Source organism: Miscanthus floridulus, chromosome 15, assembly GCF_019320115.1.
Source record: "Miscanthus floridulus cultivar M001 chromosome 15, ASM1932011v1, whole genome shotgun sequence".
Classification (NCBI taxonomy): Eukaryota; Viridiplantae; Streptophyta; class Magnoliopsida; order Poales; family Poaceae; genus Miscanthus; species Miscanthus floridulus.
Genome location: NC_089594.1, coordinates 38,362,816 through 38,386,100, shown reverse-complemented (window position 1 = coordinate 38,386,100; position 23,285 = coordinate 38,362,816). Strand labels below are relative to the sequence as shown.

The 23,285-nt window shown below is 47.5% G+C and overlaps 4 protein-coding genes across 5 annotated transcripts; 1 reads left to right on the top strand and 3 right to left on the bottom strand.

Annotated features, from left to right (window-relative positions):
- Positions 1 to 440: 440 nt before the first annotated feature.
- Positions 441 to 13,099, bottom strand: LOC136506737 (uncharacterized). Of its 2 annotated transcripts, XM_066501629.1 has the most exons (3): positions 11,890 to 13,099; positions 11,747 to 11,776; positions 441 to 864 (listed from the first exon to the last, which is right to left on the bottom strand). In XM_066501629.1, the coding sequence occupies exon 1, from the start codon at positions 13,031 to 13,033 to the stop codon at positions 12,266 to 12,268; it is 768 nt and encodes a 255-aa protein (XP_066357726.1). In that variant the 5' UTR covers positions 13,034 to 13,099; the 3' UTR covers positions 441 to 864; positions 11,747 to 11,776; positions 11,890 to 12,265. The 2 variants fall into 2 exon arrangements, with proteins under 2 accessions (XP_066357726.1, XP_066357725.1); XM_066501628.1 differs by having other exon boundaries at positions 11,747 to 13,099.
- On the bottom strand, positions 9,415 to 10,227 carry LOC136507377 (uncharacterized). Its single transcript, XM_066502123.1, has one exon. The coding sequence runs from the start codon at positions 10,225 to 10,227 to the stop codon at positions 9,415 to 9,417; it is 813 nt and encodes a 270-aa protein (XP_066358220.1).
- On the top strand, positions 13,094 to 18,657 carry LOC136506736 (2-dehydro-3-deoxyphosphooctonate aldolase). The gene is made up of 14 exons (XM_066501627.1): positions 13,094 to 13,206; positions 13,325 to 13,381; positions 13,729 to 13,826; positions 13,919 to 14,015; positions 14,441 to 14,506; positions 15,146 to 15,205; positions 15,329 to 15,403; positions 16,128 to 16,212; positions 16,681 to 16,739; positions 17,431 to 17,475; positions 17,822 to 17,920; positions 18,042 to 18,089; positions 18,193 to 18,240; positions 18,334 to 18,657. Exons 2-14 carry the CDS (start codon positions 13,343 to 13,345, stop codon positions 18,388 to 18,390), a joined length of 876 nt encoding a protein of 291 aa, XP_066357724.1. The 5' UTR covers positions 13,094 to 13,206; positions 13,325 to 13,342; the 3' UTR covers positions 18,391 to 18,657.
- Positions 18,658 to 18,914: 257 nt separating this feature from the next.
- LOC136509538 (adenine DNA glycosylase-like) lies at positions 18,915 to 21,993 on the bottom strand. Its single transcript, XM_066504305.1, has 7 exons — positions 21,587 to 21,993; positions 21,378 to 21,437; positions 20,837 to 20,953; positions 20,647 to 20,744; positions 19,492 to 20,042; positions 19,298 to 19,401; positions 18,915 to 19,219 (listed from the first exon to the last, which is right to left on the bottom strand). The coding sequence occupies exons 1-7, from the start codon at positions 21,947 to 21,949 to the stop codon at positions 19,121 to 19,123; spliced, it is 1,392 nt and encodes a 463-aa protein (XP_066360402.1). The 5' UTR covers positions 21,950 to 21,993; the 3' UTR covers positions 18,915 to 19,120.
- Positions 21,994 to 23,285: the final 1,292 nt, after the last annotated feature.

The window sequence follows — 23,285 nt, the reverse complement described above, 5'->3', positions numbered from 1 at the left end:
GTCTTAACTCATTGCCCAATCAGTTCATTCAAGCACAAGACAGCGTATCTCACTTTGCTTACATTCTCTCATGTTCTCTTCGATCGTTCGATGCAGAAGCATAAATCTGATGCAAGCAAAAAGCTGGAATCAGGATGAAACTCCGTGTTCGCCATTTGCCTGCGGCGTATGAGACTGATCCAAGGTTCCATCGTCATGTTAAGAAACTGGAGCACTGAAAAGCAGGCAGTTTCAAGTCACATTTGTTATGGCTGCCGGTCTAATGTGCAGCCTGTTCGTTTCAGCTGAAACGATAGTAGATTATAAGTCAGAAGTACTGCTGGCTGATTTGGTGTGAGAGAAAAATACTATTACAGCTTATAATCCACGATCGTATAAGCCGAAACGAATAGACATCCTCAACTCGTGAACTTTTAATACCATTGTACTACTAGCTTTTGGTGAATCGGTGCGAGAAATCCTTCTTACAACCACTGAAGTGCATCGATCTCCGACAATTCAGTCAGCTACAGAAATAGCATACATAGCCATTCAGTGCGACATAGATCTGCCTTCTATTGTCATTATCACGTTGTCCTAGTTCTCCAAAACAACCAGACAAATCTACTCGATATATGGAGTTAAGTACCAGGTGTTCCGACTACATTAGTACTTGAATGCATAGACCAACTAAGTTTTATAACTAGACCAGACCCAATGATAACTAGAGTTGCAGAGGACATCAAAAGATTGAAGGACTGCCCGAAGAACCTAGTCGAACACAAGCTGCATCACCATTGCCATCATAACCTTCACCATCATCTCCTGTCTCCACATCACCATGACACTGAAGAAGAAGGCACCACCTTGAAAGCAGTTTTAGTCCTGCAAGGGACGAAAAAACATTGCAGATGCAATGCAACCATGACTTTTCGATAACTTAGGTGTGTAAATGTTTTTTTTTTTGCGAGGACTTAGGTGAGTAAATTTGAAGTGCATAAGTTCAGCCTCATTGCCAAAGAGTATCAAAATGGAAGGAGCATCTAAATACTTTTTTCACTGACTTGGAGCAGACTCCATACATTGAAATCATTAATTTGCATGAAAGATTCGAGAATAAGAAAGAAAGTGACAACAAATATACTTGCAGCCAACCCTAACAATACGCAGTCATGCACCATTCTTTGGTCCTTGAGTTATAACTTATAAGAATAAAAAACGATGCAACTATATGGTTTCAAAAAAGGAATGAAATAATGCTCTTCTTTTCAACATAAGCTACCTTAGTTACAACCCCAAATATCTACGACGACACAAGAGAAATAAATGTGTAATATGAGGAATGTTCCCTGAAAAACTAAGTTCCAAAAGGCGCCAAACACAGATTAAACGTGATGAGTGTTTGTGCCTTTAAAAAAAAAAAATCATTATCAGGTTCAGACTTAATTCTGAAATTAATGTAAATGGCAGAAGTGTAAACGTTGAGAGCACTAGTAATGGCATTGGGGGGGGGGGGGGGGGGGGTAGCACTCGAAGCAAAACAATCATCGTTAATAAGTGCAGCATTTACTGCCTATTGGCCTTTATAAGTAATTTCCAGTTTAGCGGTTATGGATGGAGTGGTCTTTCACAAGACAAGATTGACAGAACACACATTAGTAAACCATTGACAATAACTGGAGTGAAAATAAGTACGAGTCCAAGGACATGCATGAAAACAATACCATAAGCCCATTAAAACTACCAAGGGCCTCTTTACCAAGCTTAAGCTGAGCCAGTTACATACAACAAGCCATATTTCTGTATGCTCAAAATGATGTTTGTTAATTTAAAAAATAAAATGTTGAAGAAAACGTCACTAAAACTCGGTTCCCATGCTCTTACAGATCACAATACACTGAATGAGCCACTATAACTCAAGCAGGCAAGCCAAAATGTGAATTTCCACACACGCAAAAAGTTTCATAAAGTCATAATGATGCTATAGTCAATGTTTAGGAAACTAAGCTTGGAAAGATAGTCAGCGAAGAGACTTGTTGGCTAATTGGGGCTGGCAGAGGGCAGCTTGGCCAGCAGGCCGCTTGGATTGTATTGAATTGCAATAACAACTTTTTACAAAAGATGCTAACCACTGCATATATAAGCAAGTGGTGTACCTACTCCTTAGCGTATTCTAACTGCATAAAGCAGATGCTATGATTCCTACTTGGTTGCCAAGGCACCATGATCAACTTGGTTGCCAAGGAACCTGAAAAAACTACATGACAGTGAATAGTAAATAGCTATAGTAGGTAACTGAAAAACATGAACACTAGGCTAACTACTGACAATTCTCCCCTTTAGCCTTGTGGTCCTTGGAAGTGATGTGCCTGAGCCCAATTCTTCCCCTCATCTCTTCAAATTTTGATCTTTCAAGAGACTTGGTTAGAATATCAGCCAGCTGATCAGTGGTGGATATGTGATCAGCCCTGATACTTCCATCTTCCAAGCAGTTTCTGATGAAGTGATACTTGATTCTGATGTGCTTACTGCGCTCATGAAAGACTGGATTCTTGGCTAGAGCAAGTGCAGACTTGCTATCAACTTTCAGTTCGACCACTTCCACATTCCTTCCAAGGAGGTCTGCCAATAGCCTGGATAGCCAAATAGCTTGTGTTGCAACTATTGTAGTGGCAATGTACTCAGCTTCACAACTAGATAGGGCCACCACCTTCTGCTTCACTGACTGCCAGCACACAAGATTGCTTCCCAGAAAGAACAGAGTGCCACTAGTGCTCTTGCTGGTGTCAATGTCCCCAGCCAAGTCACTGTCGCAGTAGCCAACAAACCTTGCTCTCCCTGGAGCCTTAGTGTAGTGCAGGCCAAACTCCAGAGTACCAGCCACATATCTCAGGATGCGCTTGATGGCAGCTTGGTGCTCTGCAGTCGGTCTCTCCATGAATCAACTGACAAAGCCTACTGAGAAGGCTAAGTCAGGTCTTGTGTGGACCAAGTAGCGCAGGCTGCCCACCAATCTTCTGTATTGGGTAGAATCAGCTTCTGCAGCCGTGCTCTGCCTGCTCAACCTCAGCCGCTCCTCCATTGGTGTATGGGCAGGGCTGCAGGCATCCATACCTCCTAGCTCAAGGATCCTCTTGGCATAATGGGTTTGCCTCAGAGTGATCCCAGCTAAGTCTTAGTGTACTTCGACCCCTAGGTAGAAGGACAGGAGGCCGAGGTCGCTCATGTCGAAAACCTTCTTCATCAGAGCCTTGAAACCTTCTATGGCTTGAGCGCTGGCACCGGTGATGATCAAATCGTCAACATAGACGCCGATCAGCAGCAGCTCCTCCCCTGTTCCTCGCCTGTACATCGCAGCTTCATGGTCGCTTTGCTGGAAACCCATCTCCTTGAAGGTGGCGTCCAGCTTGGCGTTCCAAGCTCGCGGAGCCTGCCGTAGGCCATACAAAGCCTTGCGCAAACGGTACACCATCTTCTCCTTCCCGGCGACGGTGAAGCCAGGCGGCTGCTTCACGTACACCTCCTCCTTGAGGTCGCCGTTGAGGAAAGCCGATTTGACGTCCATGTGGTGGACGTGCCATCCTTCTTGGGCCGCCAGCGCGAGGAGGAATCGAACGGATTCCATGCGCGCCACAGGAGCAAACGCGTCGTCGAAGTCGATCCCTTCTGTCGATGCGGGACCCATGGGGTTCCCCACGGAGAAGAGAGAAGAAGACCTAGTCCAACTAGGATTCCCTACATGTAATCCTACTAGAACTAGTTACATGTAATCCTACTAGGATCTCTACTTTGTAACCGACTAGAACTCCCGCCTCTCCTGGACTATATAAAGGAGGACAGGGGTCCCTAGATCGGCACCGACACACCACAGAAGAACACACAACATACCTCGCAACACAACAAATAGCGCATGGCGCAATATACTATCCACACCAGACTGGACGTAGGGCGCCGTGACTTTCCGGCGTGCCGAACCAGTATAAATCATTGTCTCCCTGCGTTTACCATCGAGTTCCTGCAAACGCCGATACCCCTCCGAACAAATCACCGTCCCGGGTACCCCGTGACGGGTTGCCGGTGGTAAAACATCGACAGCTGGCGCGCCAGGTAGGGGTTCTCGGCGCTTTGCGTTCGAGAGCTCGGTGGACCTCAAGATCAAGATTCGTCACGAAGACCTCATCGACAACTCGCCATCTTCAGCTTAAGCGTGTTCACAACAACGGAGGATGCCATGCAACCACACGTTCCGTTGATCCAAGAAGAATCTACATGCAAGACTAATGACATTAGACAAAGCACAATGGCAAGGAAGCACCACGTGTGGACTTGAGCCCACTCGGAGCCGAGTCCGACTCTAACCCACGCACGCTCTCCGTCGAGCATCGCTGGTTCCGAGTTGAACTCTACTCAAGCTGGTGCCGACTTCGACCACAACTCGGACAAACCAGAACAAGACAGACCGCCACACCACCTCCGTCAACAATTCGGCTCCATGCAGATTCTAATACAACTCGGACATGCCGAGTCCAGCTCCTACACAAACCGGCGACATGCAAGCAAGGAAGAATACCAGATAATTACGGCTATGCAAGATGACGTCAACGACTAAACTTAGAAGCTACTAGAAGGCATCTCAAGACATGCAAGCTACGGATCTATGCGGTGCATGTGTACCCGTACGATTGCGAGCAACAAGCAAATAAGGAAAGAGGCCTGCGTATATATATATATATATACGTATATATGTCTAAGACATGCAAGAAGCCACGGAGTCAGGCAAACCAAAGGAAGCAAAACAAGACTAGTAGACCACGATCCGATATTGATATAGGCACACAAAAATTGAGGCCTCACAAGAGATCGAACCCGTGACCAGCAGCACGGAGAAAACAGCAATCAAGGAGTCCGTTCGATTCAGCCAAACAGCTACGCTCCAAATTCAACAACTCCCCAACTACGTCAAGCCACCGGTCCGAGTTCTCAAAATTTGGTTCAAACACAACTCGGCTCATATCCGACTACCCGACAACACCAAAGTGTCAAGACGGAACTACCCGAACAATGTCAAGGTGTTCGACTACATCAGGTGACAGAAAGTTATCAAGTCTACTTACAACAACTCGGCTCCACTCAGCTCGATGCCGCACTAATCGACTACTCGGCTGCGGTGATCGACTACTCGGCCATAAACCAAGCTAAGTCACGTCTCATTTTTTATATATTTCAGATATTATTCATATATGTCTCTGGGAAGACACAAAAATCATCATGCGAGCAAACATAGTGCTCTAAAGTCAAATCATCATGCGAGCAAACATAGTGCTCAAGATACAAAAAATCATCATGCGAGCAAACATAGTGCTCTAGGTCTTCTCTTAACGGTCGCCGAATTCCTTAGGTAGAACACGCCTTAATCCGTGAAGCTTGTCTACTCACATGGACGGTCACGAACCGAGTGCCAGGCTCACATGGTCATGTCATGAACCTCTGAACCATACGCCAGAGATTCAAGTGCTTAAACGTAACAGGACACTACCTGAGGAATTTGCATGGCCTAGCAAGAGCAAGACGCAAAAAGTTTATATGCATTTCATAATGTCGGGGCCCACCCCTGATTGATTATTCAAATATGGGACATGTTCCCCACTTTATATCCGGAATGTTATTTACAACATACTTTTATGTTTAACATGCAGGAAAGCTACATCTGTACCATGAGATCAGGAAAAATACGCTCCTGAGAGCTACTTTACTAAGACAAGATCAGAAACAACCTGGTTTGATCAAAAAAGAACCCCGACAAGGTACGGCAAGAACCAAGGCAAGATCAGAAAGAACCCGGATTGATAAAAAAAAGAACCCCGACAAGGTACGGCAAGAACCAAGACAAGATCAGAAAGAACCCGGATTGATAAAAAAAGAACCCCGACAAGGTGCGGCAAGAACCAAGACAAGATCAGAAAGAACCCGGATTGATCAGAAAGAACCCGGACAAGGTACGGCAAGAACCAAGACAAGATCAGAAAGAACCCGGATTGATAAAAAAAGAACCCCGACAAGGTGCGGCAAGAACCAAGACAAGATCAGAAAGAACCCGGATTGATCAGAAAGAACCCAGACAAGGTGCGGCAAGGACCAAGACAAGATCAGAAAGAACCCGGATTGATCAAAAAAGAACCCCGACAAGGTGCGGCAAGGACCAAGATAAGATCAGAAAGAACCCGGATTGAAGAAAACAACCCAGATAAGTTGGGAACAGAAATCAAGACAAAAAAGAACTTGGATTGATCAGAAAACAACCCGGATGAGGTACATACAAGTTCAGAAAGAACCTGGACAAAGTGCAAACAACCTGGAAGAGGTACATCAAGAACCAGAGAAGTCTAGAAACGAGCTGGAGGAATAAAAAACAACTCAGAAGAGCGTCACGGCTTAGTCAAACACTAAGCTCGGGGGCTCGGCATTCGCTTCAACTATGCCCGGGGGCTCGGATTTAAAGACGAAGGACCAAGAATACAAGAACTCAAGACTACAACAAACGACAACACATCAAGACCCTTCATCCGATTTCTTTTCGAAAGAAAAGAACTCGGAGAAGGCTCGGGGGCTGCGGGATACATAACCCTAGAAATTTTTGAAGACAACAATCTAGACCCTCCAACTTTTACAAGCAAAAGCAAGAGGCTCGGGGGCTACACTCAGTGAGTGCAATTTTTACGAAAAATTGCACCCACCGAAAAAGAACTCGGAGCAACCAAGAAGACTAAAGGGACCCTCTGACTTCTTGTCCCAACAAGTAAGAGGCTCGGGTGCTACACTCAATTAGTGCACTTTTTTGCACATCAGTCATGACGAACCAACCAAAAGAAGACCATCTCAAGGTTTCACTTCAGAAGAACCTGGAACGGATTTACAACAACTCAACGAAGACCAAGAAGAATAAGAAGGCTTCCGAAACTCATCCATGAGATGCTCGGGGGCTTGTCGATGCGGGACCCATGGGGTTCCCCACGGAGAAGAGAGAAGAAGACCTAGTCCAACTAGGATTCCCTACATGTAATCCTACTAGAACTAGTTACATATAATCCTACTAGGATCTCTACTTTGTAACCGACTAGAACTCCCGCCTCTCCTGGACTATATAAAGGAGGACAGGGGTCCCTAGATCGGCACCGACACACCACAGAAGAACACACAACATACCTCGCAACACAACAAATAGCGCAGGGCGCAATATACTATCCACACCAGACTGGACATAGGGCGCCGTGACTTTCCGGCGTGCCGAACCAGTATAAATCATTGTCTCCCTGCGTTTACCATCGAGTTCCTGCAAACGCCGATACCCCTCCGAACAAATCACCGTCCCGGGTACCCCGTGACGGGTTGCCGGTGGTAAAACATCGACACCTTCCTACTGGACGAAACCCCGCGCCACCAAGCGCGCCTTGTACTTGGTCACCGCGCCCCGCTCGTCCTTCTTGAGCTTGTAGACCCACTTCAGAGTGATGGGCCGGTGACCGGGAGGAAGCTCCACAAGCTCTCACGTACGGTTCTGCTCAACCGCCTTGATCTCCTGCTCCATGGCGGCCTGCTAGGCAGGATCGTCTTCAACCTCCGCGAAGTTGGTCGGCTCGCCGGCGTGCGTGAGGTGAAGCTCGGCGAAGAGACGTGAAGTCGACGGCGGTGTGGGCGCGTCCCCGACGATGTTGGGCATGGTACGGTACCGCAGCTGCTCGCCGTCGTAGGAAGCGTCAAGGCGATCGTCGTCGTCCTCGAGCGGTGACGCGAACTCAACTGGGTCTGCCTGCTCGGTCTCTGCTGCTGGTGAAGCAGAGGAGGCCGGTGGATCGTGCTCCCCTGGAGCTGGTGACGGCGTGCGCGGCGGAGCTCCGTTTGCGTCGACTCCCCAGAACTCGATGTCGAAGTCGCTGGAGGCGGAAGCAGACGTCCCGGCGACCGAATTGGACCAATCCCAGCCGCGCCCTTCATCAAACACCACGTCGCGGCTCACCTTGACGCGTCATGTCGCCGGATCGAGGACCCGGTAGGCCTTGGCGCCTGAAGACCCCAGCCTTGCCGCGGTCGTCGAGCTTGCGCAGCTGCCCGAGCTCCCTTGTGTAGGCAACGCAGCCGAATGTACGCAGATAGCTCACCGCCGGCGCTCGTCCGTGCCAGGCCTCATAGGGGGTCTTGCCTTGCAAGCTTCTCGTCGGCGCGCGGTTGAGCAGATGCACCGCCGTCATCACCGCCTCCTCCCAGAATTTGGCCGGCATGGACCTCTGCTTCAGGAGCGCGCGTGCGGTCGCCACGACCGTCTGATTGCGCCGCTCCACCACACCGTTCTGCTGCGGTGATTGTGGTGCAGAGTAGTGCCGCTTGACTCCTTCGGCGGAGAAGTACTGCGCCAGCTCGCCGACGGTGAACTCTCCACCATTGTCGGTCCGCAGCACCTTGAGCTCACGGCCGGTCTCCTTCTCTGCTTCGGCCTTCACCCGCTTCACGGCATCCGCAGCAGCATCCTTGGTTGGCAGAAGCGCCGCCCACATGAAGCGGGTTGCGTCGTCCACCATCAGCAAGAAGTAGCGGCGCCCTCCTGGCGTCGCCGGCGTCACCGACCCGCACAAGTCGCCGTGGACAAGGTCCAGGAGCGCCTGCGCGCGGTACTGCGCCTGCTGCGGAAACGGCTTGCGGCGGAGCTTGGTGGTGACGCAGGTGTCGCAGACTTGCTCCGCATGCTTGATCACCGGCATCCCCCTCACCATCTCCTTCTTGCCGAGCTGGTGCAGCGCCTCGAAGCTGAGATGCCCGTAGCGCTCATGCCACCTCCATGACTCGTCCTCCTTCCTGGCGGCAAGACACCGGCTGCGCGGCCTCCAAGTGCAGGATGTACAGCCGACTGGGCCCGCGATGTACCTTGGCGAGAAGACGACCACGCCGGTCCCAGATTCGGAGCACTCCATGTTCAATCTCCATCCTGGAGCCTCCTTCGTCGAGCTGCCCCAAACTCATAATCGAGTTCCGGAGCGCTGGGATGTAGAAGAAGACGCCATGGAGGACGCGCTGCTCCCCGTTCTTGGCCTGGAAGACGATGGAGCTGGTCCCCTTGATCTCCACTCGAGACGAGTCGCCGAAACGCACCGTGCCGCGCGCCGTGGTGTCGAGCTCGGCGAAGAGCTCCCGGCGGCCGGTCATGTGATGCGTGGCCCCGCTGTCGAGGTACCAGCCGTCGAGCGCCTCCTCGTTGGCGCTGGTGTTGAGGAAGACACGCGCGCGCGGCTCGTTGATGTCGAGGGAGGCCGTGGCCTTGGAGCAGACGGCTTCGGTCATCTCGTCGAGCTCGAGGAAGCCGTGGGCGAGGAACAGAGCACCATCATCGTCCTCCGCCTCTGCGACGTGCGCAGCACTGCCACGCCCACCACCGCGCCGTCCACCTCAATCACCTCCAACACGGTTGCCTCCTCCGCGTTGGTTGCCACCGCCGCCGCCGCGGTCACCACCACCACGGCGCGGCTGGCGGCAGTCGCGCGCCCAGTGGCCGCGATCACCACAGTTGAGGCAGGTGTCGTCGTCCGCCCCGCGATCGTCGCCACCGCCTCTGTCTCCTCCGCCGCGATTGCCCTTCCCGCGCTGCTTCTTGCCGCCGCGTGGACGACGTCGCGGTTCCTTGCCTGACGCGGAAGCGGCAACCTCCTCCTTCTCCTTGGCACGCCACTGCTCCCTTGTCAGCAGCAGACCGCCGATGGCGGCCGGTTCCGCGACCAGCACCTCCATGTCGTCCACCGTCTTCAAACGTCCAGATACCTCCTCGATGGTGAGGTCCTGGAAGTCAAGAAGCGTCTCGATGGCGATCTGGAGCTGGGAGTACTTCGGCGGCACGACGCGCAGGAGCCTCTCCACCGCGCGCTCTTCATCGATGTCGTTGTCGCCGTGGAGAAGCTGCTGCTGCTTCAGGGCCATCAAGCAAAGGGTGAAGTCCTCGATCTGCTCACCCGGACGGAAGGCGAGCTTCTCCCAGTCGCTGCGGAGTCGCTGGAGCGTGGCGCGGCGCACCCGATCGACGCCGATCCGCGCGGCGGCGATGGAGTCCCAGGCCTCCTTGGCCGATCCCTTCTCGGACAGCGGCATCTGCATCTCCTGCGGCACGGCGGCGATGATCGCCTCCACCGTGCGCCTGTCCTCATGGTACGGCAGGTCCTGGTACTCGATCGCGTCCCAGAGTTGCCGCGCCTGGAGCTTCAGCTTCATGATCGAGGCCCACTCATGGTAATTTGACTTGGTGAGCATCGGCCAGGTGGAGCTCGAGCCAGAATCCTTGTACACGGTCTGGATCACCGGCGAGCGGCCCCTGGCCCGTCCGCGGCGGTGATCCTGATCCCGATCGGGCGACCGCGTCTGCCTGCGCTCGCGCTCCGGGCTCCTCCACGGAGGCGGGCGGCGATCGCGCGGCGGATCCTCCTCCACCAACTCTCGACGCAGAGCCGCAGCCGTGGCGGCCGCGTTCCGAGCTGCTGCTGCTGCGGCCTCCGCGGCCTGCTGCGCCTGCGCGGCTGCGGCCTCTGCCGCGGCCAGACGCTGCGCACGCTGCTCGGCGGCGGCGGTGGCGGCTGCTGCTCTCTCTGCGGAGGTGGCCATGCCTCTCCCTTTCTCTCAACCCCGGGCTCTGATGCCAATTGTTGGCGAATTGGGGCTGCCAGAGGGCAGCTTGGCCAGCAGGCCGCTTGGATTGTATTGAATTGCAATAACAACTTTTTACAAAAAATGCTAACCACTGCATATATAAGCAAGTGGTGTACCTACTCCTTAGCATATTCTAACTGCATAAAGCAGATGCTATGATTCCTACTTGGTTGCCAAGGCACCATAATCAACTTGGTTGCCAAGGAACCTGAAAAAATTACATGACAATGAATAGTAAATAGCTATAGTAGGTAACTGGAAAACATGAACACTAGGCTAACTACTGACAGACTAATCACTACTTCAACCAGATTACAAGGATATAGATGAACTTCACAATTCTTCTACAAGTCAACTGCTACAGAGGTACTTATATGAAAACAATGAAACAAGAGATGCTAGTAACATGGTACAATGAAGGGAAACCACTGAATCATAACAACATTATCTGTTTGTTTGCACGCGGTTTTTCAGAAGCCAGAGTATTTAGAGAAAGTGTGAACTTAACAACAAATGCCATTACAGTTGTGAAAGAACCAAGAAGGGTAAATGAGAAGTTTAATTTATGCTTCTTGCCCAAGTCCAATAGCTTGTGGAGAAATCATATTTTTCAATTTATTAAGAATAGAAGTATGTTCCATCTTTGAAGACACGCGTGATAGTACAAGGTTCCATTGATGTGGCACTCATTGTTGAAAAAACACACACACACACACACACACAGAGAGAGAGAGAGAGAGAGAGAGAGAGAGAGAGAGAGAGAGAGAGAGAGAGAGAGAGAGAGAGAGAGAGAGAGTATGTCTTATGGACCGGCTTGTTTCCATGATAGCAAAATACATCAAACCACATACAAACAAGAATAACCTAATAGTCTATAGCTTGGCAGGAGGCAAATAGCACACACACTACATGGTGACCAAAAGGACCTAGAGAAGATTTTGACGCAACTGCAATCCATGGTACACATGACAGTTTGTATAGGCAAAACAAGAACACGACAAAAATAATCATACTCTTATGTGATGTAAGTGACAGTGCCTCAAAGAAGAATGCAAAAGGGCAGTCAAAATTATGATAAAAGACTTACAGCTTCATATCCTTCTCGGTGACAAGAACGCTGGGTACCCGAAGTACAGAAACGGAGTGTTACAAAAGTCGCCACTTTCAATGGGTGTCAAACAGACCCTCACAATCTCCAATATCTTGATATTAAGTGAGAAAAACACTAACCTTGTAGGACAAGAGACTTTCTCAAAGCATAATAGGATAATATGTCCTTCTGCGGCACCCAAAACTAAATAGCAGTAATAATGAGAAGGAAGCGGGATTGCAGTCTCCGGTGTGCTCTCATTGTCATTCCAAGCATCATTTTGCCAAATGGAGTGCAGAAGCACAGGAAATTCTGGACTGGCGCGAGTAATTATCCCAATCCTTCCTTCACCAGCCTCCACAACAACAACACACTGAGCTTGAGCAACTTGTTGCAAAACTGCAGTTTCCAGTAGAAGCAACCATACGCATAACTGGGGCACAGATCCACGGGTGTCGTGAATTGTTTGTGAACGTGGAAGCCTGGTGCATCCGAACCGATAGAAATACCATCAGACTAGGTGCCAGAAAGCGAAGAGTAGACAAATGCCACAGCCAGTGCTTCACAGTACCCCCAGGCAACCACCCTGAACTGTGTCTCCTCGTAGTCTGCTGCAGGGACAAAGAAATCGATGAAATTTCCAATGTGCTCGTCCCGTGCCGGGCCAAGGACGGAGGATACTAGGCTCTCTGGTATGGTCGGCTGCGGCGTGCACCCCCGCGTCAAGAGGTCGCACACGGCGAGTTCCGGGAGGATGATATGGCCGCTCGCATGCTCAGAGCGCATCAGGAGAACCCGGCCGTCGCGGGCGTCGCAGTGAATCCAGCCGGTTCCTTGGCACTGGGAGAAGTCGGCGGCGCGGACGAGGGCGTGCGCGGTGAGCGCGTTGGGGTGGCGAGCTTCGGCGGGCAGGAATCTTCGGGCCGTGAGAATGCCGAGGAGGAGTGGCGGGTGTAGGGAGCGGTAGCGGCGGAGGAATGAGGCGTCGGCGACGAGGCGGCGGAAGGAGGCGTACGCTGCGGCGGCGCGGGCAAGGTCGGCGGGGGAGGCGTCCCGGACGAGGATCTCCTCGACAAGGTGGTCGGGGAGCGGCTGCGGCGCCCGGGCTCCGGGCCCGGGGAGGATCTGCGCCATCGCCGGCGAAAGGGTTTGGATGGACAAGAGCTGCACGACGAGTGTGGGGTGTGCCGTGCCCGTGCGGGCCTGGGCGGCGCTCGTGTGTGCTGGGCTGAGCCTGCGACCGTCCGGCCCACAGCATTTTCGGCCTGTGTCCATACAGCCCATTAGAGCTCAGCTTAATCAGCCAGCCTATATTTTCCTCCGGTCCTCCCGTCGCTGTCATCCTCCGCTCAGGCAGTCAGGCTCCACTCTCCTGTCTCCTCTCCGCTGCTGTGCCGCTCCGCTCCGGTGTGCGGTCCGGCACTCGCATCTCGATCCCTCGATCTGTCTTCTCTCGGGTTCGTGCTCTTCACCCGGCCCTCCCGTGATTCTGCTGCATTTCTTTCTCGTGTTCTTGGGGTTCTAGGACTGGGACGGACGGGCCTTGATGTTCTGGTTGTGCCGCCGCACCCGCAGGGAGGAAGAAACGTGACAATGGAGGCTCCACCCGTGGCGCTGTTCGACTCCCTCAAGGTGCGCACCGCGAGTTGCTTTTGTAATTCTCACCGTCATCTTGGCTGCGGCATTTCATCGATCATCCTGCGGGCTGTTCGGGGTTTAAATTCTTGCCCTTTTTGTTTCTGCTGCGATGTGGCAGCAAATCTTATTACCTTGTTCGAGTGGATCTGAGAATTTGAGCATGTACAGTGGAATTCCAAGCAGTGTATTTTTCTAGTTAAAAGGAATGTCGACCGTGAGAGTGTCGTGTCTGCCTGTGGTAGTTTCTTCGTTTGCCCTCACATGAATGATATAGACGACAGCTAGTGTGATCATGTGTTATGTACTGTGTATTCTTTTTATCAATCTCAGTCTTGCAACAGGCTGCCAAACCGTTCTTCTTGCTGGCCGGTCCCAACGTGATTGAATCGGAGGAGCACGTCCTGAAGATGGCCAAACACATTAAAGGAATCACAACCAAGTGAGCACGAAGTTTGGATCAGTCTTTTTTCTCTAATAAAAAAACCGGGGCTAAATTAAACCTACCCTGTTGCCTTTCGTTCTCCATGACAGGCTTGGAATTCCACTTGTGTTCAAGTCCAGCTTTGATAAAGCAAATCGTACATCGTCAAAATCGTTCCGTGGTCCTGGTCTTGAAGAAGGCCTAAAGGTGAGGCATGTTTTATCCTTCAGACTAGGCATTTCCTAGTTTTGACTTTTGATTACATTGGTCTTCAGTACAATGTGCAAATTCATGTCAAGCCACTGTTTCTCTTATGTGACACTAGTTTAGTTCTCTGCAATTCATATGACAATCAAATTGGCCATACTTTTGTCATCAGTGATTACCTGAATTATGGGAAGTGGCTGGACAATTAGAATTACCTGTTCAAATACCTAGTGGTATATTGTTATTTTGGCCTAATGGCCTAGGTTGAGATTCCAGGAGAAACATTAAAAATTTGCCATATCTTGGGATTTGTTCAAGTACTAATGGCCTGTGTGATGTGTATATGTACCTAATTGTTGACACAGCTTTTCATGTGTGATGGTGTGTTTATATCATATTGTTTTTCAATTTCCAATTTTGGTCAGATCCTTGAAAAGGTGAAAGCAACATATGACCTTCCGGTAGTCACTGATGTGCACGAAAGCCACCAGGTAACCCATCAAACGATTCTGCTATGTTAATGCTTGATTTGGCTTGATTCTGCACCAGATCATGTTTCCTTTGTACATTTTGTACTGTAAGACATGTTTCTTGTTCTTAAGTAATTTTGTGAACAAATTTGTTCTTTTGTGCTACTTGTTCTTGCATTCCAGTAACAGTGAGACATGTCTGAGTTTTTTTTTCCCATTCCAAGCTCATAAGGAAACTGCCAAATGATTCTCTGTTTCATACTAGGTACCACTAGTCATGTTATGTTTCTGTAGTCATATATAATTGTCAGAAAGAAACTTTTGACCCCATGCACTTTTCTTTTCCATTTTTTAAGAGGCATCTCTAGTTTTCTACACAATTGAGGGTATTGAATGGTCTGGTTTCATTTCAAATCCTGGATTTGTACTCATACCTGGATTTGCTTTTCATAATTTCATCCTTAGTTTGAGAGGTGAGCTGTTACTTTTCTGAGCATATGTGGAACTCAATAACACCATTACCCACTCTATCATAATCAAACAACCCATCTTATTGCTAACTGCGCATTACCTGCATTGCCCTTTATCAAGTCACAATCTCCTACTGCATATTATTTGCTCTAAAGAGATAGATGATTCCTAATTATTTCATGAAATCAGTGTGAAGCTGTTGGACGAGTTGCTGACATTATACAGATTCCAGCCTTCCTCTGTCGCCAGGTACAATTTTGAATGAAAGGATTTTCTGTGGCAAACAACAGTTTTTTCATATATTTAAGCATGATTCTGCATATTTATACCATGTTCTGCATCTCTAATGCAAACATATTACTATGATAACAGACTGATCTTCTAGTGGCTGCTGCTAAGACTGGAAAAATTATCAACATCAAGAAAGGACAATTCTGTGCGCCTTCTGTAAGTTGCATTTTACTAGCTGGTAGTATAATTGAAATTTGAATACACGAAATTTTAGCTACTTGCTAATTTAGTATTTAAATCATTACCCTAAAAAGGTTCTGTGCTATTAAATGTTGCACAAAGTAACAAACGTTCCATAGTGTACTTAGTCCTACTTTTCATAGTAATTTGGCGAAGTTTCTTACTTGATTGTTATGAATGAGGTGCAGTGTTGAAAGAATGCGGAACTATTTGCTCATACCTGCAAATTTTCATTTAATTGAGTCTAATGAAATTTCTGAAGTAACTTGGCTTAAGTTGATAGAATTTTCGCATTACTTCAGCTGACAACATGAAATTTAACAAAAATCCAGAGACCCAGGTTCGAGCCCTGCATCCTCTTAATTAAAAAACAGGGATGTGGTCTGCTCCATCCCGTCGAGTTTTTTAAATTTAACAAAAATGATATCAGTTTGTACCTATCTGATCTATGATAATCCATTAATCTTCTTGTTGAGTTATAGTGCATGTTTCTTCATATGACCTTTCCCATTTAAGCATATATTTGTCTGATATTTTTTATGGAAAGACAATTATCCAGACATATGCCATCTTCATATTACTATAACTATTTTTTGACAAGATACACAATTTTGAGGATGTTCTTATAGAATTACCTCCTGGTTAAGGCTTGAAGCTAATTATTTTACCAGATTTACTTGTTTTACTTTTACACCTCCAGGTTATGGTGAACTCTGCAGAGAAAGTAAGGCTTGCTGGAAACCCAAATGTGATGGTCTGTGAGCGTGGTACCATGTTTGGCTACAGTTAAGGCATCTTTTGGCTCTTTCTTTTCTGTTTATTGCCCACGTAATAAACATGAAAAAGAGAGAACAATTAATCATTGATGCTGTTCTAGGACATTGCCACTAAGGAGAGTAGGTAACATGTTGTAGGGTTGTAGAATGACTATGAACCAAATAGCCTTAGAGGGACGAATGCTTCTTGAAATATGTGATGACACTGTATAATCGTTTTATGAATTCACCAGTTGAAGTCGTGAGAGCTAGATTAGGGTTGCCTTCAGATCATTTGGCATGCAACAAAGTAATTGATACCGTCACTTCTGGAGTTGTGGTTGGAAATCAAGCTGCAGCTCAAGAAGAAGCATCTAGAAGTTCCACAGCAGTGCACTAACTGTCTCTTATTGCACACCTCATATTATCACTTTCTTCGTTATTAGTTATTTCTGCATTGGTACACAAAGACTGACATTTGTTTCAATTAACACACAGACGATCTAATTGTTGACCCAAGGAACTTTGAGTGGCTGAGGGAAGCAAACTGCCCAGTTGTAAGTATCGGAACCTCATTCTCATCCCTAACAGCATAATCCACCTCCTGTTTAGATCCATCTAACTTGTTCCTGATTGAACACTTCCATCTAGTTTATCAATATTTCTGGCATTGCAAAAGTCTCAAATCATGGATCAATTATTGAAAAGAATCAAGTTAATATTTAAATCTTACATAGATGCAACCTGATCGTTATAATGGGAATGATGACTCCTTTGTCTCAATTTAATTGTGTTAGCATTGAGCCTTTTCTCTTCTCCTGATCTGGTGCAGTTGTTTTGACATGAAAAGGTGGCTCTCCTGTTGTCAAAAATGAATTTACGTTGATTAAGACGACGCAGATGACTGCTGTGCTTTGTTTATTTTAAATTTCAATTGATTAAGATAAACATTGATTTTCCAACCAAATGACACAGATGTTAACAAGGAATGTTAGTACTGGAATAGCATCTAACCAATATTGGACGAAAATAATTTAAGATCAAGCCTTTCTACATTTCACCAGAAAGTGGTTGTATTTCTGTCTGATGCTTTGGGAAAAGTTCCATTTTATTAATATCCACAACTCATTCGTGGTTTGTCATTTTCATGCTTCCCATTTTCCTTTTTTATACACCTTTCTTGATCGCACTATGTGGTAGCTAGCAACAACTATGTTGTAGATTACAGACCAGTGATATGCATTTCAGGTAGCGGATGTAACACATGCTCTACAGCAACCGGCTGGAAGAAAGGTATCTTCATCAATTGTGATGTGCATTTACCAATTGCTAACCTGATGTAAACTTGCATGCAACATTTTAGGTGCTATGCTGTTCCAGTCATGGTCTCATCTCTATATGTAATAACCACAATCACAGGAATCTGTAATGTCCAAAATTTGGGCCTTCGGATCTATTTTTAAGTTTAACAGTCTCACTATTATGTTGAACTTTTACCTACTATAAAAAAACAGCCACCAAAACATTAGTTGTTTTAACTTTTATCACAACTTCATAACTACCTTATATTGAATTCGTTGTTGTTTTTGCTGGTGTTTGTTTTAGTTAAATTGGGGATTGCTGTGTTCTATTTTGTAAGCTTGATGGTGGAGGTGTTGCAAGCGGGGGGCTACGAGAACTAATACCATGCATTGCAAGGACTTCTGTTGCTGTTGGTGTTGATGGTATTTTCATGGAGGTAAAGAGATGCGAAAATAAAGAAATGAGGATGCTCTGTTGTTTCTTTTAACATAATCTGCTATTATGCTCATTAAACGAAATTATCAAAATTAAATCTATTTTATTGCATAATCCCACAGGTACATGATGATCCCTTGAATGCACCATGTGATGGCCCAACTCAATGGGTATACTCCAGTTCATTTATGCAATCTTTTCCAACTTATATAGCATTGATGATGTTTATCATATAACCCTCATACTATTTGTTTGCACTCCTGTCTTTCTTAGCCATTGCGCAATTTGGAAGAACTATTGGAGGAATTGATTGCAATCGCTGTAAGTTTAACATCCTTCATTCAGTATATTCAAGCCAAATCTCAATAAATTTACCTTTCGTTTTTTTCCACCTTTTTCTCCCGTCATGTGAAGCGAGTTACGAAGGGAAAGAAGCCATTCAAGATCGATCTCACTCCGTTCCAGGAATGATCTGCTTTGTTTGATAGAAAGACTCAACAATTTGGATTTTAGTATGAATGCTGTACTTGTTACTGTTTCGAGCAAACCTGCAGTAGATGTGACTGTTGTCACCGAACGAACTATTGAATTGAAACCTGTCGGGTTGGTTTGTGTTGTTTCACCAGTTGTACCAACATGTTATTGGACAAACAACTCTGTTCGCTTGGGCTTGTTTGGCTTATAAGCCGTACTTTTTCAATCAACGAACAATATTTTTCTCACACCAAATCAGCCCACAGTACTTTCAATCATGGCTTATCAGCCAAACAAACCTAAGCGGCGAACAGGGCAATATCATCGCTAGTTGAATGCAATTGTTGGCTGATTACCAGCTTGTCGCTTCTGTGCATCCAGATGATAATGTTAAGCTCGCTGTCTGCAGTCAAAATGGTCAAGATAATCTGTGCAAAGCAGAAGGCCCCAAATGGAACAAACCAAAGCGTACATAAAACACAATGCGTCACTTCACGGCTGGAAATGCAGGAGAATTGCACAATAAAGTGATAAACTAGAGTACTGAGCACCAGCCTTTCTTCAAGCGAGCTTTACAACAAGAAGCAGTTTTGGAGTTCAGCACACCAGATACATGCACCAAAATAGAAATCACTTCACAAGCTGCACTAGCCCATCTCTAGTCCCTAATTGCTGTTAGTGCTTTAACGTCTACTAGTCCTTGTCTCTTACTCCCTAATTGCTTAGGTTACTGCTTTAACCGTCTAGTCCTTTTCCTCGTGGGTACATGACCTTTCTGAGATACAGCGAGCCTTTTCTCCTTGAAAGCCCTGACCATGTTGTACACCTGTATTGAAGCTCACATATTAGTCTTGATTGAGTTTAATGCAATTTCATATTGTATAAATGCTTCAGTTGGAGTTACCTTCCGAATACCAGATGTTAATCCCATGGACTCCATGGAGGATTCGTTGACAAGTTTCAACTTTGTGCTATCAGCTCCCTTTTTGCATAGTCGATCCACACCATCTACATTGTAGTTAGTTAGCAAGCAAGATTCACAGTAACACAAAGATAACATATTGTTTTTTTCTGGTGATTAAAACCAACAAACTCTACCTTTGAGATTAATAATCATCAGCTCCACATGCATTGTCAGGCGAATGTGGGAGAAAATGTGGACATGCTCACCAACATCCTCCCGGAAGATCACATCAGATCTCTGTCCCACGTCGATGCTAAGCAACTTCGACAAATACTTGTCCATTGCTTTCCTCCTGTTCTGAAAATCGGTCTTCCCTTCATCCACAAGGATCAGTCGGAACTCCCAGAGCCCCGCAAGCAGGCCCTCCTCTGGTCTCTTGATCAGCAGAAAGAGATTGTCATTGTCCTTTGCATCTGGTGCCTCTTCCTCCAAGCCTTGTGCAATCTGAACGACACAAACAGCAGCGAAATCTCTCCGAGGTTTGGCCTTTGGAACCACTCGTGGGAAGTCCATAACTTGGACTGATGAATTTTCATGGGAAAGTGCAAGCGCTTGGCAGTGGCTAGAGACTGGGCATTCAGAGCAACCAGGCTTTGTCTTGCTACATAATGTTGCTCCTAATTCCATCATTGCTTGGTTGAAGTCTCCTGGTCTCAGAGGATCAACCATCTGACCTGCAAGCTCCCTATGATGAAAAATGTACATTGTGCAGATTCTGAGATTGGTGTAAAGATCCCCAATTCAGAATTGGATTTACAGCAAGACAATGTGATTACAGATGAATCAGTATCAATCAATGTCTGTCCAACTATGGATAAATCCTGTACTGAGGTTAGGAGGGGTTTGAAAATGCAAATCAAGATTTTAAATTAGATCAAATATGTGCATTTTTATTTCAACTGATGATACAGCACACTGTACAGTATTATTCAGGTCTATTGTAGTGCATAAAAGAAAATGTAGGACAAACTACAGTACATGGTGTCATTTTACTAGAAAAATTCAACATTGTAATAAACACTACAATGAACAATCAACTAACAAGATGAATTGTGAGGTGTTTGGTTTGAGGAACCACCACATTCTAGATGAAGTGGCCGATCGTGAGTTCAGCCCATGAATTCTGGACTTCATCCCTCATGCTTATAGTAATTATAATAGTTTGTGAGGGATGAGGTGGTGGTGGATTAGCCCATTCCATTCCACAAATCAGTAACGAGTGAGATGATAATGGATCAACCAAACACCTCTGTAAGCTGTCAAACAAGAAGAAGGATAGTGCTGCCTACCAGAATCTCTTCACGGTTGAGGATTCCTTTGGGTTGTCAGCAATGGCGTAAAGCCTGCTGATCACTCGTACAACATTTCCATCCACAACTGGGACAACCTATAATAATGATAGAAAAAGTCACAAAATCGTTTGAAAAAGGAAAAGAAAATGCACAAGCTAATTTGGCGAGTTGCTAAACTGTGAACAACCTTGTTGAAGGCAATTGAAGCAATTGCTCCAGCTGTGTAATCCCCAATGCCACGAACCTCACGGAGGGTTGACACCGTGCGAGGAAACACCCCCTTTTCAATGATCTGCTTTGCTCCCTGTTTCTCCATCATAAAGAAGATCGACCATAAACCACAGATAGAAATCCTTCATTCTGGTTTATAGTGTTATATAAAGACCACAAAACTGTTAAAATTAAGGTAACTCGTATAAGCTGGAAACCAAAGAACAAGAGAGGAAGGCCACATAAAAGGCCAAATTCCTGACAAACTGCACAACACAAAATTTCAATATCTTGACATCTCAAAATCAGTTCAAATGCAAAGTGAATGATGAACTACTAATCAGATTTCCTTTCCTTCATTTCAAGGAAAATGGAACTCTGAAATAATCTTCCAGGCTCTCTGAGGCAAAACCCAAACAGGTAACGTGCGCAGCAACAAAGGTTACCAAGCAAGCATCAACCATCCAATAGAGACGCCCCCAGTCATCCGCCATCAATCCATTGCGAGCACAACTCACCTCCAGCAGAAATCGAGCCCTACGGTAGTAGCCAAGACCCGCCCACATCTCGTTCACCTCCTGCGGCAAGCATCAAGCCACGAATCAAGAACTCCATTATCATTTAATTTAACCCCACAAAATTTCGACGTCAAAAGATCGAATCTTCCCCACAAAAAGAAAAAAACTTTTGCTTCTCTTGCCCAATTGATTTATGAACTATTGCTCACCTCCTGCGTAGCGGCGGCGAGGCTTCGCACGGTGGGCCACCGCGCCATCCACCGCTCGTAGTAGCAGACGACCACGGGCACCCGCGTCTGCTGCAGCATCACCTCCGACACCCACACCGCGTACGCCCTCTCTTCCTCGCCGCCGCTTGCGCATCGCCACGGCAGGTCCCGACGGTGCGCGTCATACCACCGGAGCAGCTGCGCGCACAGCGCGGCGGGTGTGGCTGCAGGCACTGCGGGAGCCAGGTCTTCGATGTCAGGAGCGGAGGAGGCTGCCGGCGCCGCCTTAGCGCGGCGCGGTTGGGGCCTTCTTGTGGGAGAACGGCCACGGCGGCTGTCGGCCGCCTTGGGGTTCTTCGCCATTGATTTTCAAATTTTAGGGATTTGCCGCCACTGGGGTGAATGGGTTTGTGGGAACAGAGGCAAACAGGCAGGGCAGACAGCAAGCAGGCGAGCGATTGTCACGCGGGGCCAGAGGGAGGAGCGGGCAACCTACCGGCTTACAATCCTTAGATTAAAAGAAGACGTCAATGTCCTCACATCGAAAGCCAACCAATTGTTTCATCTGATAAGCACACCAAAAGTCCAGATCTGAAGAAGAGTAACAGATCTGACAGATCAAATTCTCACTGTCCTTCACTAATGCCAGATCAAACATCATCGAGGTAGGGAGAGGCTGAAGAGACATTATTCCAAAGTATCGCCATTGCCACCATCTCGATAATAAAGATCCACAAACCTAACCAAGAACTATGAAGGAGAAAGGAATCGGGTCCCCGCTGCTCTATCCACCGACGAGATCGCCGTTAGGAGAGAGGAGGGGGGACCGAGCGATGGCCTAGAGGAGAGCAGTGGCGGCGGCTGTTGTACGATGGTTCCTTGTGTTGGTGTGAAATAGAGTATTGGGTTCCATCATGGCAAGCGGGCATCGCTCCATTGCCATCCCACAAAGGCATGGGAAGTGGGCATCGCTGGATTGCCATCCTGCAACGGTACTTCCTTGGATAGCCACTATGAAACATGTGCATCCCGTTAAAATATCATTCGGTGACTTTGGATCTAAGAAAAAATGAAAAACAAAATTTTGTTCCACCTTTGCCCCTGCCCTTTCCTTCTTGTTTTCACGTGAGAGCACATGGATGAAATGGAGGGAGCAGAAACAGATCGAGCGAGCGCTTCTTCTCCGAGCAAGCGCTCCTCCGCTTTGTCTTCTCCACGTCGGAGCCGAGCGCCACTGTAGGGCCTCCCACCATGACAACGCCGCGCACTCGTCTTCTCCACGGTAGTGGCCCCGCGACAGCGCCGCCCGCTTGCCTTCACCGCCCCATGGTAGCGCCGCCCCCCACACCGACCATGGATTATAGCACGGCAGCGCCGGACCCAACGCCGGACATGGATTACAACAACTCCTCAGCAGGGCCAAGCCGAAGGATTTCTGTAACGACCCGAGTTTGTTACAATATAGGCAGTCATTTTCGACTATCCGAGTGAACAGTCATCCTAGCTCTAGAACAGGTCCCTGATGCCTTGAGCTGGACCAACCATCAAGAACCTATCAAAAAGGAACCCACAGTTATCTCCCGATAGCCATGGTCAGGCTCGTACTCAAAGTGATGGAGAGAAACCTGAATGGATTAAGAGATCTCCTATAGACATCATCAACACCAACTCAACCTCAGAGAACACCTCAAGATATGGC

Excerpts from the sequence above, each read along its gene's own strand:
- LOC136507377 (XM_066502123.1), bottom strand. The coding sequence starts at position 10,227 with ATGAAGCTGAAGCTCCAGGCGCGGCAACTCTGGGACGCGATCGAGTAC.
- LOC136506737 (XM_066501628.1), bottom strand. The coding sequence starts at position 13,033 with ATGGGCTGTATGGACACAGGCCGAAAATGCTGTGGGCCGGACGGTCGC.
- LOC136506736 (XM_066501627.1), top strand. The coding sequence starts at position 13,343 with ATGGAGGCTCCACCCGTGGCGCTGTTCGACTCCCTCAAG. Across the intron at positions 13,827-13,918 it reads ATTAAAGGAATCACAACCAA|GCTTGGAATTCCACTTGTGT; the intron begins GTGAGCACGAAG and ends TCTCCATGACAG. Across the intron at positions 16,213-16,680 it reads TGGTACCATGTTTGGCTACA|ACGATCTAATTGTTGACCCA; the intron begins GTTAAGGCATCT and ends ATTAACACACAG.
- LOC136509538 (XM_066504305.1), bottom strand. The coding sequence starts at position 21,949 with ATGGCGAAGAACCCCAAGGCGGCCGACAGCCGCCGTGGCCGTTCTCCC. Across the intron at positions 19,402-19,491 it reads GATGATTATTAATCTCAAAG|ATGGTGTGGATCGACTATGC; the intron begins GTAGAGTTTGTT and ends ACTACAATGTAG. Across the intron at positions 19,220-19,297 it reads TAACATCTGGTATTCGGAAG|GTGTACAACATGGTCAGGGC; the intron begins GTAACTCCAACT and ends GCTTCAATACAG.